The sequence below is a fragment of the Globicephala melas genome, chromosome 2 (genome assembly GCF_963455315.2).
Source record: "Globicephala melas chromosome 2, mGloMel1.2, whole genome shotgun sequence".
NCBI classification, from domain to species: Eukaryota; Metazoa; Chordata; class Mammalia; order Artiodactyla; family Delphinidae; genus Globicephala; species Globicephala melas.
The window spans coordinates 20,555,663-20,571,803 of NC_083315.2; the positions used below are offsets into that span (position 1 = coordinate 20,555,663).

Consider the following 16,141-nt stretch of genomic DNA (forward strand, 5'->3'; position numbering starts at 1 on the left):
CAGGGGACATGGGCAGAGAGCTCCGGGATGGCACACTCGCCCCAGCTGCCCTGGGGACTCGTGTGTCACAACGCAGCCTGTGCCAACCCAGCACCCTCTTCCTAACGCCTCCTTCCAGGCTGCACAGGTCATCCTACAAGATAAGCAACAGGTTTCTGCGTGGACCATGGACAGCAGGGCCTTCCACCTCGTGGCTGTCAAGAAACTGTGAGATCCGGGCTTGGACAGCTGGAGTTTCAGGGGAAACTCTCCACCCCTAAACTCGACAGGTACACGTATGAGGTATTACAGAAGAAATGATGTTTTATTGCTCTGAAGCTGCACTGATTCAGTTTCCTGGCTCTATTAGCTGTGTGACTCTGCACAAAGTTCTTAACCTCTCTGTTTCCTGAGTCAGTGGTGACAGTTACTGTACCTTCCCTCACGCGGTGGTTGTGCAGATTAAATAACTCGATGAATGAAAATTACCCAGCATAATAACTGGCATGATGTAAGCCCCCAATAAATGTTAGCAACTATTGTTGCTGTTACTATTATTATCGACCCTGAACTTCTCTCTCCAGGTTTATTTTGAATGTGAACTTGAAATCGCGTCCATGGCAGGAACTCAAATAATATTTGCTGAATCAAAGAATGAAAAAAGGTGGCGGTGCCGTGATATCTTTATTTGTAAAATGTTTGTGTCTGCATCTTAAACGTGTTTGTATCTGAAAGAGAGCTACTTTTTAGCTAGAATGAATCGAGGGCTAACGAAAATTAAGAAGTGAATGGCAGAGAGAAAGGAAACTCAGCTGAGAGGTCTGGGGCTGATCCGTCACGGGGGTGCTGGCAGGCCCTGGGGCGCTCGGGCCTGGAGCCTGTGCCGTGTACACTTTTAGTATCTTTTCTCCCCCTCCTTCTGTTTCTCAATACACAGGTTCTCTGCACAAAGTCTTCTTCCGTGATTCCCTTTACCCCCACGTACATTCGAGAAGCAGGAAACCATGGTCCTCTCCTCATCCAGAGGAATTTTACACAGAAAGATACGGGAGTGAAGTCATCGGCTTAATTTTACCTTCTTCTTATGTCTCAAATCCGGGTACTCCACGCACGGCTGCTGAGCAAATATAACCTCTATAACCGGAGACAGTGGTCTGACAACAGTGCTGGGTGGGGACGGCGGGGGGGATGGAGGGGCTAGAGAATGTTCTAGCAACACAGCTGCGAAGCCCCCGGCCACCATGTGGAGCCCTGTCTCAGCTTGGCTCAGAGCCCGGCTGCCAGGCTCACTTACCCTGCTCCTCCGTCCTGGCTGCTTCAGTCAGGACTTACTTCTACTCAGAAAAGAGTTCCCCAAGTCCATGCTGCAAAACGGGTCCTCATTTTGCTCAAAATGATACTCCGCCTTCTTGCAGGAGGTACCCAGTCCTGTGGCTTACGGTAAAAGCCAGCATCTGTTTCTCAAACCCACGTAGTTCCTGGGGATGCTTGAGAAGCAGGACAAAGCACTGGGGGCATCCTGTGAACGTGACCCCGCTCCATCGAGCAGGGGACGCTGGGAACAAAGCTCTCTCCTCCCCTCAGATCAGGGGTCAGACACGGTGGTTCTGATGAGACCTTGGGAGTGGAAAAAGCCCAGGGCCTATTTTTCAGGTTTGCTTGAGGAAAACGGAGCTGGGGGAACAGGGCTTGAGTGCAGACCCCATCAGACACTCCCTCTCCCGCCCCTACCCTGGGGGCGGCCCCTGAAAGCAGCTGAACACACTCATGCTGGCAAGACCAGGGGCCGTGCTTGGGGTGATGCTGCTGGGCGGGGGTGTGGGGGGCGAGTGTGTGTGTGTGTGTGTGTGTGTGCGGTGCACCAGCACGGACCGGCCTGGCTGCCACGGCCCCTCTAATGTGCTAAGGACGTAACGCAGTCGACCAGACACCGTCACCAACAGACGGCTGTGCAGACGAGAGGAGGGTTTAGCACCGACATTGAAGTCTGCACATCTGGCAATGGGTAGATCAGCCGAGCACCCTCCTCGGCCTGGGCCGGAGGGTCCCCCAGGGCACCTGCTCTGGCCTGCCTGGCAGAGCCACGGCCCGATTCTGGGGCTGGAAGGAGCTCAGCCCGCTCATCTGGGTCAGAGCCTCACGGACCCTCCAGAGGCTGAGGCACGTTCCCGCGGAGGGGGACTGAGTGTCTAACGCGCACTTTCTGCGTGTTACCTGTAAACGCCCCCATCGCTGTTCCGAACTCCTGCTGCGTTCACCACCTCCTCCTTTCACATCGTTTGTACGTATCGCTGACCTTCACCACTAGATACTAAGTTCCCTGAGGACAAAGATGCCTTATTCGCTTTCAAGTCCCCCCCCCCCCCCCCCACACACACACACACACACACGGCTACCTTCACTCATAGTAGGTGATGGGTGGATCCATGGAAGATGAATGAACAGGGCAACACACAGCATGAAATGTTCCCACGCTGCTGTAAAGAGCACTGTTGGGGCTTCCCTGGTGGCGCAGTGGTTAAGAATCCGCCTGCCAATGCAGGGGACGTGGGTTTGAGCCCTGGTCTGGGAAGATTCCACATGCTGTGGAGCGACAAAGCCCGTGTGCCACAACTACTGAAGCCTGCATGCCTAGAGCCCGTGCTCCACAACAAGAGAAGCCACCGCACTAAGAAGCCCATGCACCGCAATGAAGAGTAGCCCCTACTACCAGCAACTAGAGAAAGCCTGCACGCAGCAATGAAGACCCAACACAGCCAAAAATAAAATAAATAAATTTATAAAAAAAAAAGAAAAAAAAAAGAGCGCTGTCTACAGACCCAAACAAGGTTTTTCTCTGTTCTTAGTTCTTTAGTATCTACAACAGCTTCAAATATTGACTGTTTCCCTCAACCGTTAATTAATCCCTTCTACAAATACTTATTAGGACCGTGTGTTTTCCTCATCTCACCCACGACACTCAGTGCCGTCCCGGAGTCCCGCCGACCACACTCGGGCTCTCTGTCCCGCCGTCCTCTCCCTGCGTGCCCGCTTCCACCCCTCACCCCTGAGGGGCTGCCCCGCTCGGCCCCTCCCCGCCTCCACTGCCAAGGCCGGGCTCTGGGGTGCCACAAAGGGCGGGGCCAACTCTGTCCAACCACCGCACTGCACTGAGGGGGAGAAAACAGACCAAAGGAAGCAGAGATGAAGCTGGGAAGGAGAGGCCGTGGTGACCCCAGCATCTGAAGGAATGGGGGGCACGGGAGGGAGGGGGAGCGTTAGATGGAGAGAAGCAGCAGGAGGACCCACAGGTGCCGCCCGGCCAGCCAACCGTTACCACATGGCCGCGACAGGCCAGAGCCGGGGCCCGCACCCAGAATTAAGTGGGGAAAACAAGACATTCCCCGCCCCAGGAGGCTGCTGGAGATCAGAATGGAGGGGAATCAGGGACTGGGGACAATCCAGTCCGTTTCTGGAAACAGGCCTGGATCCAGAAGCTCATTCTCATGCGTCTTTGGTGTTTGTTTTTTATTTTTAACATCTTATTGGGGTATAATCGCTTTACAATGGTGTGTTAGTTTCTGCCTTATAAGCAAGTGAGTCAGCTGTACATATACATATATCCCCATATCCCCTCCCTCTTGTGTCTCTGGTCTGACAGGGATGAGAAGAGGACAGGGGAGCGCCGGGCGGCTGCAGAGCTGAAGAGGCCGGGCCATCCTCCTAGTCTGTCCCTTCGTGGCCCTCCATGCGGGCTCCGGGAGGCCCCCCTCCTCTCCTCCTCACTTTTCTGGGTGCAGTCCTGTTCCCAGCCCCGACCCTGACATTCCTCCCTTTGACCTGTCCTGTGTTCCTCGGGCCTGGAAGGCACAGCTCCCCCTGCTGGTGACAACAGTGACAAGGACCCCGTTTACTGGAGGCAGCACGGGCTCCGCCTCCAGGACATCTGAGCTCCAGTCGGGCTCGGCCTCCCCTCTGCCAGCCTCCCTGGCCTCGAGCCCATTAACTGTCTGCCTCTTGGATTTCTTGGCTGTGAAGTAGGTGTAAAACCGAACGGACCTCGAGGGTAAAGAGAGTAAATGCTTCGTACACTTGAAGCTAAAGAACAACTCCCAGGGCAGAGCAGACTCTTATCAGCTGGATAATAATCACGACAGTATCACCCCCCAGTAATGAGGATAATGGCACCAAAGACAAAGCACGTGCCAGACACACTAACCACCCTTAGTTAGCATTTGTAACAACTCTCGGCAGTCCCACGTGCCACGGAGAACATGGGAGGTCAGAGCCCTGGGGACAGGAGGCTGGTTCTCGGTCCCGCCCTGCCCCCCGAGCCTCCCCACGCCTGTGCCTCTGTCCCTCTTGGTTCCCACCTGGGAAGTGTGGGGGGGCATGGGGAGGCAGCGAGAGGAGGGAAGGGGTGACACACACACGGCTTCACAGGAAAGGGGCCGGGACATCAGATGTAAACGTCCACCAGCTCCTGACACCTGCCCATCATGGCCTTGCTCCTTCTGATGAAATCTCAGCAGAGAACGGCTGTGGGTGAGGGATGCTGCCTGGCATGAGCACGCGTGGGTCCTGGTTAGCAGGAGCCCAGGGTGCAAGGATGCGTGTACAATGGTGCCCCTGCTTGGCTTCCGGGCACCTGAGCCCCAGAGGGCCCGGAACTGAACCTGTGATCTGCGTCAGCAGCTAAGAACCCAGCTAACCAGGCACTAGATCTTGTCTTGAACTCAATCAACCCTTCAGTTTCTTACCCTCATTTCCTCTCCCCTCCATGCTCAGAATCGAGACATTACAGACCCCGGCCCACACATCCTCGGGGAATGGTGGGCCGCACCCTCTTCTGAACACTGAGCGGGTCACGTGGCAGCTTCCCTCCTGCTTGTCACTTAGCTCAGGGGCTCTTCCCTGGAGCTCTCCCCTGATGAGGGGGTGTGTGTGTGTGTGTGTGTGGGGGGGGGTGTGTGTGTGTGTGTGTGTGTGTGTGTGTGTGTGTGTGTGTGTGTGTGTGTGTGTGTGTGTGTGTGTGTGTGTGTGTGTGTGTGTGTGTGTGTGTGTGTGTGTGTGTGTGTGTGTGTGTGTGTGTGTGTGTCTCTGAGCTCCCTGAAGTTTTATGAAAAAGCATGTGTATGATGCATGCACTTTTCTGGCAGCAGATCGTAAGAAGCTGGAGGACTTCCAACGCCTCTAGATAGCCTAAAAGTGATGCATGTGAGTCCTGGTAGAAAACCATCGAACAAAGAGGCCTGGGGTTGGTGGTGGCGACAAGAGGAATGGAGAAGAGATCAGAGCTCGGGAGTGATGGCGCAGAGAATGCAGAAAAAGGATGAAAGAAGATGGCTCTTTCTCCCCCTCAGAACCAAGATGTATACACAGTCAAGCCAACGAAAGAAAACAAAACCAACTAGAGATTCTCCAAGAACATGTCAGCTGGTGGCTGACACCAGGGCAGGTCCCATGCCAAGGCTGGAGCTAGGAAACTGGGGGGCAGCACGCACGCGGGGACTCGACAGGTGCGCCTGCCCACCTCCTGTGGGTCTTGCTGCGCCTGGACGTGGGCCATGGGGCCACAGAGGCACCTGTTCCCTGCACGGTGTCCTTCTGTCCGGCCAGGTGGAGGCCCGAAGCCCATTCTCTAGTCCATCCCCCCAGAAAGAAACCGTCCCAGGGAGGACACCCCTGCACCACTCCCGGGCCTTCTAAGCACTGCTAACATCGGCACATCACGGGGTGCATCTGGGGTTCCGTGAGAGCCTGGGCAATTTTCGTGGAGCTGGACTCTTCACCGACAGCAGCGCACGTCCTCCGTGACGGATGCTTTGTCTCTTCCCACCCCGGATGTTCCCAGAGCCAGAGGCTCCTCACCTGTAGCGTGGACATCTCCCCTCCCCTCCCCTCCCCTCTCATTTAGGGAAGGGGCTTGGGGGCCACGCTGCTGCTGGGAAAGGCGTCTGTCCCACGCTGGGAAAGCAGCTCGGAAGCTTCGTGGGGACACACCCCAAGCTTCATCCGCTACCTCCTCAACTGTACCAGGCTCTCCGGGTACCCACAACACCCTCTCTCCAGACCTCCAGCTGCTGCAGACTCAGCCCCTGGACGGCCAGAGTTACCCACCAGGGCCCGGCCAGTCCTGGGCCCCCCAGGCTGTCTGAAAGGGGGTGTCTGCCTCTGCTGACTTTGAATTCACATTTCTGGTTGTTTCTCCGTCTGTTTCTGTTGTGAGCACACCCTGTCCTGTCATCCTCCTCTGTTCCTTCCACAGCGCCTCTGCTTTTCCAGTGGCCACCAGCCCATCTCATCACGGCTCCTCCCACGCGAGGATCCTGAAAGGGCACCGGACGGGAGGCGTGGGGTGTGTGTGGGTGTGTGATGCTGATTCTGGTTTGGCAAATAGCTCTTCTCTGAGAAGAAAACCACCCCCATTTAACCTCACAAAGCACGCTGCTCGGATGGGCACCCGTCAAACCAGGGGCAACAATCTGGGTGACGAGAAATGCAAAACACTTAAAGGAGTTTTAGGAAATCCAACAGTGTGCCGAGATCGAGAGGGCTAAAAAAAAAAAAAAAAAAAAAATTGGAATACAGGGCTTCAACTTTTCACTCATTACTCGGGAAAAGAAAACCCTTCTCCAAACGAAGAAATTATGTACCAAACAGATGCACATTATGCCTACTTGAAACTTACGATTAAAAAAAAATTATTTATAAGGAGAAGAGCATGAAAATTTAATTTAATGTTCACCTTAGGTAATTGTCTTATTGTTCAGAGCAATTACCATAAATCTGCATTTCAATGAGCGAGAACAGATGTCAGTTGTTACAAGCGCTTGCCAATCAGGTCTGTTAAAAAGTGACAGATGGGGGTGGTAATGGCACATTCTCAGAAGGCCTGTTAGCAGTTTTCGCAGGAAGTGTGGGTTGAGGAGGCTGCTTGGCTGTGGGAAGAACTCGGGGTCTTCGTGGGTCCAGTTTGCACACCTCCCAAGTGTGTCCCTGACGTGAGGTTCTCAGCCTCCGATGCACAGTTTTTGCTGAAGTCTTCTTCCCTCTTCGCTCGTCACAGACATTCCAAGCCCGCCTTTGCTGGGAGGGGATCTCCAACAGGTAAAGTAGTTGCGATGTTGTTGTTCTGGGAAAATATTTGCCCTCTATGATTTCACTGTGACTTTGGAAACTTAGGCCAGATATTCTGGAAGCGAATTACTACCAGCTTTCCTGAATATCAGAAGTCTAAGGGAAGCAGTTTTCCCTTGTTTATCACAAGATGCTCTTCTTTGGCCATCGCTTCTTAATCTCTGTAATCTCTTACTAACAACCCCTCACCCTTGAAAAATACTTCCCCTGACAAAAAACAACCCCCTTAATAAATTTGGAATGTTGTCCAGAGCGAAGGGAGGAGGTGTTCCTGGGGCTGACCCACAACTGCTGCTTTTTGAGCAGTTTGGGGCTTCTCCTGCATTGTTTATCGATGGCTCAGAGTCGTTTGTTATTTGGCCTCTTCAACCCTTTGTGCAGACCAGTCACCCAGGCTCATGCTGACAGAACATACCTGGATCTGTGGAGACGCGGAGCGCTGTGTGACCATCTCGGGGGCCAAAGGGAGCTCGGGGTTTGGATCGGTTTGTAACGTGGATCTGCCATTGATTAGCTTAGTGACTCTGGGCAAGTTTGTTAATTAACTTCTCTCTGCCTCAGTTGTCCCACCTGTAAAACGGGATGCTAACGGTCCCTATCTCATAAAGCGTGATGATATTTGGGAATTCTGTATCCTAACCCATAGAATACCATTTCCTGGTCCTTGGGCTCACAGAACTTATTCGAACTTTTTGTACTTCAGTTTTCCCAACTGTTACGTAGTAACAAGTAGTGGTTTTGTCCTTGGCTGTGCTGTGAGGATAAACCCCATGATTATTTCAAGAAGCTCTGTGAAAAACAAACTTGTGCAATACTGCCCTTGTTTTGCTAACACGATGCTTTTTTGAGATGACAGTTGTCATAAGTAAGTGGAAAACCGGAAAGCCACGTTCCCCTTAATTCCTTCTTCTTCAGGAAAAATCCAGACCCTTGGCCTGAACACAGACCCCACGTTTTTGAGATTTCAGAAATTCATGGAATACCACAGTTGAGTGAGAAATGGACACATTTTTATCAGAAGTTATGAGAGGGAAAGTGAAATCAATCGACTTGAAGAATGCACATAAACGCGGTCAGCTTATAAAAATTTTATCCTTACTAATCTATTTTCTGCTTTTTAAATTTCAGATATAGTAAAGGTTCCCTTTTATAAAATCATAAAACATGCCTGAAGTTATTCTCAGTTTGAAAGGAAAATGGTGTTGTTTTTTTTTGAAAAAAGAAGTATAGTTGATGTCTCATTCAATTTTATTGATGTAAGTACTTAGGAACTTGTCTCCTCCTAATTTTTTTTTCTGTTTTTTTCCAGCTTTCTTTTATTTTCTCCTCAAACGGAAAATGTTTACTCATTCAAATGAGACATTTTAGACTCTAGTGAGACACCTCAATTTCCTGAAGGACAGACCATTCTGTTCTGAGAGCTGTTCACAGCACAGTGCTCGTTTTCCGAAATGATATTTCACTCTTTGGTGATGGTGCTCTCAGCTGCAGGACTCGAATTTTCCACATGGAGTTTATTCTCTGGCCCTGGAGGACATGAACGTGGCATCTGCATCGTGGAGGTGCCCGCTCTCTCTGCCACAATCTCACTCAATTTACCAGCATCGTAAACCCAGGGGTGCTTTGGGATGAGCCACCTCTCGGGCTCCTTCATGTTGCTTCCACCGTGTATGTCAATACCACGGGCTGTGTGACACGTGTGACGCTGTACCAGCTCGCTGATCCCAAGTCTCTGACAACTCGTTCATGAACATACAGCCGTTAGGCTGTGTAATGGTCTGTGGCTTAGACATCAGGCTAAAGTCAAATGTCTTAATTAAAAAACTGGGTATTTCACTCAAGCTTCATTGGGACTGTATCCAACACTTATAAATTTACTTACTCATCCACGCAAAACAGTCACCAGTGCCACTTAGAGGAGTGAGGGCTGAGGCCACGCCCTCTCGGAGCATCGGTGATTCAGAGGTGGGGGGGGGAGGAAGAGAGGCTTTTTAGGGGAATGCGGAAGAGGGGCCCTCTGTCCCACAAGTCGGTGCTCTGGGGAGACGTCCTCCAAGAAGGGGCCTCTATGATCCACCCACTTTCTGAGACTGGCTTAGGTGACTAGCGCTGACAAAAGTTAAGCCCTACTCTTGGGAGAAGAGAAAGAGCAGGGGGCCAAGAGCACTTGGTTGAAAAAAATAGCCCAAACCACGATGCTTCCAACACTTGGGAAGATGAGACCTGATTCTCCACAGGAATGAAGGATACTTGTTATAGAAATGGCCAGGCAGACAGAACCCTGACATCCATGTCCTTGGTCCTCACTACTCGAGGTGACAGTGGAAAATGGGCCACTCGGCCTTCAAATGCACAGCTTGGGCAGCCTCGGTGCTGAATTCAATGCCAAAGGTTCGAGAAAGGGGTATTTTGGAGAGCCAAGCGCATTCACAGACCACCTTTAAATTAGCCATCTGCCCCATGCACCTTCTCAGGTGATTCCCAGATACCCTCCATTTTTAAATGAGCACACGGCGTGCAGATGCTACCATCCTGACCTGACCTGGCGAGCCATGGGCGCCTGTGGCCTAATGAAGAGTGACAAGGCGCACCGTCCACCCGAGAAAACATGCCTGGCAATAGCCTCAGGACCCAGTGACCTTCTTTGCATAATTCAACTGTGGGAACGGGAGAGCCTGAGGCTTCCTCTAAGGAAAGACTCTAATTCTGGATCTGGGTGGGTCCCTTCGATTAGAAGAAAACCAAATCTTGCACTGGCGGAAAATGCAACACATCTCAGCATTTCTTTCAGAGCTTGCAATCTGGAAGGTTTTCTCTTTTTAAAACGTAGAAAACTCTCTGAATATTTTAGTGCTGTCTCTCCAATCCCCTTCACAGAACTAAAAATAAATCAACTGTTCAAGGCAATGCTCAGCTCCAAGGCCAGCTTCCCCAAATGTATTCGTCAACATTCTGCTGAATGGTTTCACTACTTATTATTTGAACATGTATTTTTTTCCCACAATAATCTAAAAGTGTTATTACAATAGAACAAGCTGGGGGTACCAGATTTAAAGCCCCACGGGTAACTGAGCATTGTTTTTGCTGTAGGCGAGTATGTCCCATCAGACAAGTTATATTAACCCTGGAGGCCGCCACAAAAGGCTGGGCTGACAACAACTGGACATACAGGAACAGAAATCTGCGTGTGCTCGTTCCAGTGTCTCCAGATCCATTCAAAATGAAACAAGGAAAAAAAAAAACCCCACAAGGATATGCATGTGGGAGGGGAAAAAAAAAAAAAGAAAAAAGGAGTTTTCATAGTGACAAATAAGGAAATCAGCCTTTTATTCTGTACATCCTGGGTTCATTTCATTGACTCAGGGTGTCCTTGGTGAAAACAAACTGTGCTCGATTCTAATGCGCCCAAAATCTGTTCTCCTTGCCTGCGCTCCCCTATCTTTTCGGAATCAAGCAAGGAAGAAGCTTCCTCACTGCTCCTCGCGGCAGGTTCCTGGCACCTGTGCTCTGATTCATCGTGCGGGCTGCCTTCCCTGGCCCCGTGGTGTGGGTTAGGATGTGAGCCTGGAAGGTGACACAGCAGGACTGACCTTTCACTAATCACTGCCCCTCAGTTACTACTGACACAGCTCATAATAAAAAGAAATCCTTCATGAGCCGGCTTTCAAATCCAGTCCCACTTTGATTTTGCTCAAGAACGAAGATTCTACTTTCCCATAAAAGATTCTGATGCGCAATTCTGTCAACTGGGGTTCTGAAGTTAAAAAAAAAAAAAGGCACCCTGTTAATTGTCTGTGGTTATCAAGGGACTGCAAACGGTATCAGAGATAGGCCTGCAAGCCTGACTTTCATTACGAAGGTCAAAACATTCTTATTGACTGCCTATTATTAAAATTCTAGAGGGATGTCAATCGTGGCAGCTGCCCTGGATATAGGAATCTTGTTGGAAATCCCCCAGCCGGCAAACCCATTAAAAAAAAATAATAAACACAACTGTGGAGGGTACTGTGCAGGAATTCTCAGCCCCCCAAATTTTCTCATAACTGTTGGAGATGCCAGAGTTAGAAGATCAACTTCTGAGCAGCTGACTCTAATTTTAACACCTAAGCCAGAAAGCAACTAGGACCGGTAGTTACCCTTTGTTCGTCTTTTCCCCAGCTTCTGAACCCAACCCCAATTCAGACAACAGCACGGTCAAAAGGCAAGGCTCGCTTCGTGACTTACCAGCCATTTGCTGAATGCCACTGAATGCACCCAGGTTGCTGGAGGAGGTGGCCTGCTGCAGAAGCTGCAAAAGAAGAGAGAAAGGTACTGTCAAAATGAAGTGGAGCTTGGAAATGTACTGTCAAGGGAACTTCCCAAGTCCACTGAGGGCACGTCCCGTTCCCTTTACATTTACATAGTTGGTTGCTGCTGCCTGTTAATGGGCTGAAGGTTCCGAGAGTTGGGGCTATAAATCCATGTCAGTGTCTAATCTTTATTAAAAAACACAGACACTGGGGAAACTCAATAACGTAGCTGCCTTAAAACAATTCATCAATTTACTTTTTAACAACCAGGTGTTAAATCTGTGGGAACCAACATGGCGTGACTAATGCTCTCTCTCTGGAGCCTAGTAGTTCCCGTAACTCATCTCTGTCAATCGCGGTCCATCCCTAGGTCTCCTCCGCTTTCCTTCACAGCTCAGTGTCCTACAACCTTCATTAGAGAGGTATAGATTCACTGACTCTTGGGCTAACAGAGAAGTCACTGTAATACCTACAGACGTAAGTGTACGTATCTGCAGCCAGAGTCACTGTCATGACTTCATGACCAAGACAACGGTCACCCATCTTAAGATGGTCTTCGTTGGCAGAGAGCAACATACTACTTGTCAGAACTCACAAGTATCTGGTGCTATGTATGTTGATGCTATGCATTATAAATACATCAGCATCTTTTAAAAAAGAAATGAAGACAGCTGTGAAAAGGTCTCTGTATTTTGTTCCTAGAGCTTCCAAAAATACATTTAATCCCCCATATAGAAACGGTGGGTACCACAAGGTAAAGGCATGTGGTTACTGTTCGAAAGCACTCCTTTATTCGTCCACATCAATTGAATTATAGGTTAACTTAGGTGCTATACTGTTTGACTGGGCTTATTGATATTCTCCTTTTGGTTGATCAATACAGCCGCAGTTTGTACCTGGGGGCAAGTGTGGAGTTATCTCCTATACTCAAAAGTCCATGGATGCTAAAAGCATAGATTCACCAAATTTATTATTAAAAAACTGCTACGGTACTATGAGCTTAGGAGGAACCAGATGAATTCACTATTTAAAAAATAAGCTCTCAGAATTTGTTTGGAGTGCTGCGAAACCTAACGGAGAGCACTGCCACTCATGGTAGGTCTCCTCAGCTTAAGAGGAAGGAAACTCTACAACTGGATGTGACTCAGAAATGGGCATCTAGCAATTGACTTAAAAGCACCAAGGAGAGTGGAATAGCGGTGGCTGATTCAACGTGTCTTAGTTACGATGATTAACGTAATCCCTATGGGGATTAACATGAACAGCTGTGGGCCTTCCCTGGTGGCACAATAGTTAAGAACCCACCTGCCAATGCAGTGGGCACAGGTTTGATCCCTGGTCCAGGAAGATCCCACATGCTGCAGAGCAACTAAGCCCGTGGCCACAACTACTGAGCCCATGTGCCACAACTGCTGAAGCCCATGTGCTGCAACTACTGAAACCCACACGCCTCGAGCCTGTGCTCCACAACAAGCCACCGCAAATGAGAAGCCCGCTCACTGCGACTAGAGAAAACCCGCACGCAGCAACGAGGACCCAATGCAACCAAAAAATAAATAAAATTTAAAAAAAAGACAAAAACAAACATGAACAGTTCCCAGACATACGTCTGCAACTTTCATTCATCCTTCTCGACTCAGGGTAGTATACTACCTAGACATTACACACAGACACACACAGACACACAGAATGAGAAAGAGGAAGAAGCTAGGAATTATCTGTTTTGACAGAGAGAAATCCCTTATCTTGGTTTGATTTCTTGGGTTTCCCATTCTCTTGTGGTTGCAAGCCCTTACTCTCTCCTATATTAGATATTAAAAAAAATTAAAGTTTAGTCAAGGTCAATGAGCTTTGAAGATACTCTGAGGAATTAATAATCTTTACTGATTAGTAAGTGGCAATACCTGGAGTGTCATTAAACTACTTCCGTGGATTCTTCCCACTGACAACCACTCTTTGGTGAGCCACAGTCAGAATCTACCCTCAACACAGAGGCAGGAGATGCCTTAAAGGCCAAGGGTCTTTTCAGAGAAATGGGCTTCCGATCGAAAGGGGTAGAGCAAACTTGGCAGAGAAAGAATGGAAGCCCTCGGTAGGGGAAAACGTAGTTCAGAGCGTGTAAGAACACGTTCTTATCAATGAGGTGGGGATGAATTCTCTTTCAGGATTCAGAAAGAATTTTCAGATGTGATCAAAGAAACATGTGCCAGAGATTTCTGTGAGCCCTGGGGCATGGGAGATGGTCGAGAAGACCAGGGCTAGGCACGTGTGTCTTGGTTTTCAGACATGGTGGAGCAGGAAGCTGGATTCTTAGAAACTACGAAAAGGTGAGCCTGACGTCAATCTCTGATAGAAATTCTTGTACTTAAGGCGATGATCTGTGAACAACTGAGAAACACACGTTTGTGAAAAACAAATGATTGTTCAGCTAGACTCATTTTTTTTTCTCATGAAGTTTCTAGACCGATAGACCAAGAAAAAGATATGGCAAGCACATATAGATTTCAGCAAGACATGTGATGAAATCTCTCATCTCTTATCTCTTTGTGGATAAGATGGAGAAATGGCTAGAAGGTGGCAGCAAACTTGGTCACTGCTTGTATTAATAACTCAGGGGAAGACAGGAGAGGCACGCTTCTCCAGCAAGACATCCAGACATGTCTTGAGTAGCAATTACATGGCAGACACCAACAGGCAGTGGGGTGGGGTGGATAAAAGAGGAATGTGAGTCACATCTGTCCTTGGAGAAGCAGCCCCGCCGGATGGAGAGAACCCATGGAGGGCTGAAATCCTGCTTGACCACCAGTGTCATGACCTTGGGTAAAGTTACATAACCTTTTTAAAACTTTTATTGGAGTACAGTTGATTGACAACGTTGTGTTGGTTTCAGGTGTAAAGTGATTAAGTTATACATATACATATATCCACTCTTTTTTAGATATTTTCCCCATATAGGCCAATACAGTGAGCGTATCGAGTAGAGTTCCCTGTGCTATACAGTAGGTCCTTATTAATTATCTGTTTTATATATAGTAGTGTGTGTAGGTCAATCCCAGTCTCCCAGTTTATCCCCTGCCCCTTTCTCCCTTAAGCCTCTCCCTTTCCTCACTTGCAGAAGCACGGTGATCTTACCTTTCAAGGTCACAGGAAGGACTCTTTTACAGAACAGTATTGGTTCTGCTACAAAGTACGGAATGGGTCATACAATCCTGAGAGGGACAGTTCAAATGTCAGGAGAGAATTAGGACGGACGGACGGACGGACACAGACACAGACACACACACACACACACACACACAGGCTAGAATAAAAGGTCCAAAGGCACACTATGAAATTATATTAATAATGTGTAGTCCAGCATTTAGGTTCCAAAGCAGAAAAGGGGGGTAGAGTAGCACGCTTTAGCAGTAGTTCAAGTAAAAATAAATAAAACCTTAGAGGAGTACGAGCTGCCTTCCATTGCTCTCAGCTACATTAAGATATTTTAAAGTCCACAACAGGGGTCACTGCTCATGCTGTGTGGATCTTCCTGGGAGGAACTGTCTCGCATTCTGATTATGGCATTTTAATAAAGACACGGGCAAAGTAAAACAGGCAGCACAACAGAAAAAAACAAGGAGGTGGAAAGTTTAGAAACAATGAAATGTAAGGGCTAAAGAATTGGGTCTATTTGGCCTGAAACAGGATCTGCGTTTTGGGTTTCAAATAGATGAAGAAACATCTGAATTTAGTTGACATCGCTCCACGGGGAGGACCCAGTGAAGGAAAGTTCCATCTGAGGTCCTGATGTGGAATGGACCGAGCAGGGAGGTGGTGAGAGAGCCAACCACGGCTGCCTCAGCGCCGTTAAGTCATCACCTATCACGCATGCCGCACCCCTGCCAAGGCTGGAGTTTGTGCGGAAACGCTGGTTAGACACTCAGCCCTGTGGGACCCCGCTCAGCCTCCATGCGGCTAGAAAGAAGAGTCCTGTTCCTATGCTCATCAGCTTCACCTGGAAAAATATTCTTCATCGATGCTGATTTCAGGAATTTCCCGGCATTCATAATGTCGCAGACGAGCTTTTGGTGCACTTAGGGGACAAGGAGCCTGTAAGAGCCCCACTGGGTGTGCTCCTCTCTCCTGGGGACCACATGCTCCCCCCACGCCCCCCCAAGAACTTACCGCCAGGTACTGCGGGGTGAGGCCGCCCAGACCCGTCAGGTTCCCCCAGGTGGCAGTGTTGAGCTGCTGCATCTGCTGCGCCAGCTGCTGCTGGAGACGCCTTTGCTCCTTGTCCTTCTGAGTGTCAGCGAACTTCACCACAATCGGTGAAGAGCAGCCCTGTGGTCAGACACAGCGGAAAGTGGAGAGGGGGTTACAGCCTGGCCCACTCCGCTCAGGACACTCAGTCAGCTCGGGGCCTAGCTTTCTGAACTATTCTGCAGCACAGGGGATGGTCTGGCCTCGTTTTTAAATGGTTTGATGGTCCTTCTTCTTCTCTGAATAGTACCATCAACAGAAAATTCCAGATCCTGTCACTGGTGTCTTTGGGGCTCTGGTGGTCGATGAAGCCATCTGTGCTCGTGCTCTGATTATTACACTGCCTCTCCTTCTCTCTTCATGGGTCTTCCTTCCACCATCCCAGGGCCTCCTCAGAGACAAGAGACCTTATCATTGTCCTTTAATTAAGCTTCACGGTTCGCTTGTCTGAAAGATGGACTTGTCCTGGTGTGTCTGCCTGTTTCCGCGTGTGAGCAGGGGACAAAGGAGGG

At 49.4% G+C, this 16,141-nt stretch overlaps 1 protein-coding gene across 9 annotated transcripts in view; it reads right to left on the reverse strand.

Annotated features, from left to right (window-relative positions):
* Positions 1-16,141, reverse strand: part of CELF2 (CUGBP Elav-like family member 2) — an 829,377-nt gene that overhangs the window by 46,082 nt on the left and 767,154 nt on the right. For all 9 annotated transcript variants that reach the window (XM_060293317.2, XM_060293315.2, XM_060293316.2 and 6 more), the window contains 2 exons: positions 15,552-15,710; positions 11,323-11,386 (listed from right to left, as the gene is read on the reverse strand). In XM_060293317.2, coding sequence (XP_060149300.1) covers positions 11,323-11,386; positions 15,552-15,710 — 223 coding nt within the window. The remainder of the gene's footprint in view (positions 1-11,322; positions 11,387-15,551; positions 15,711-16,141) is intronic.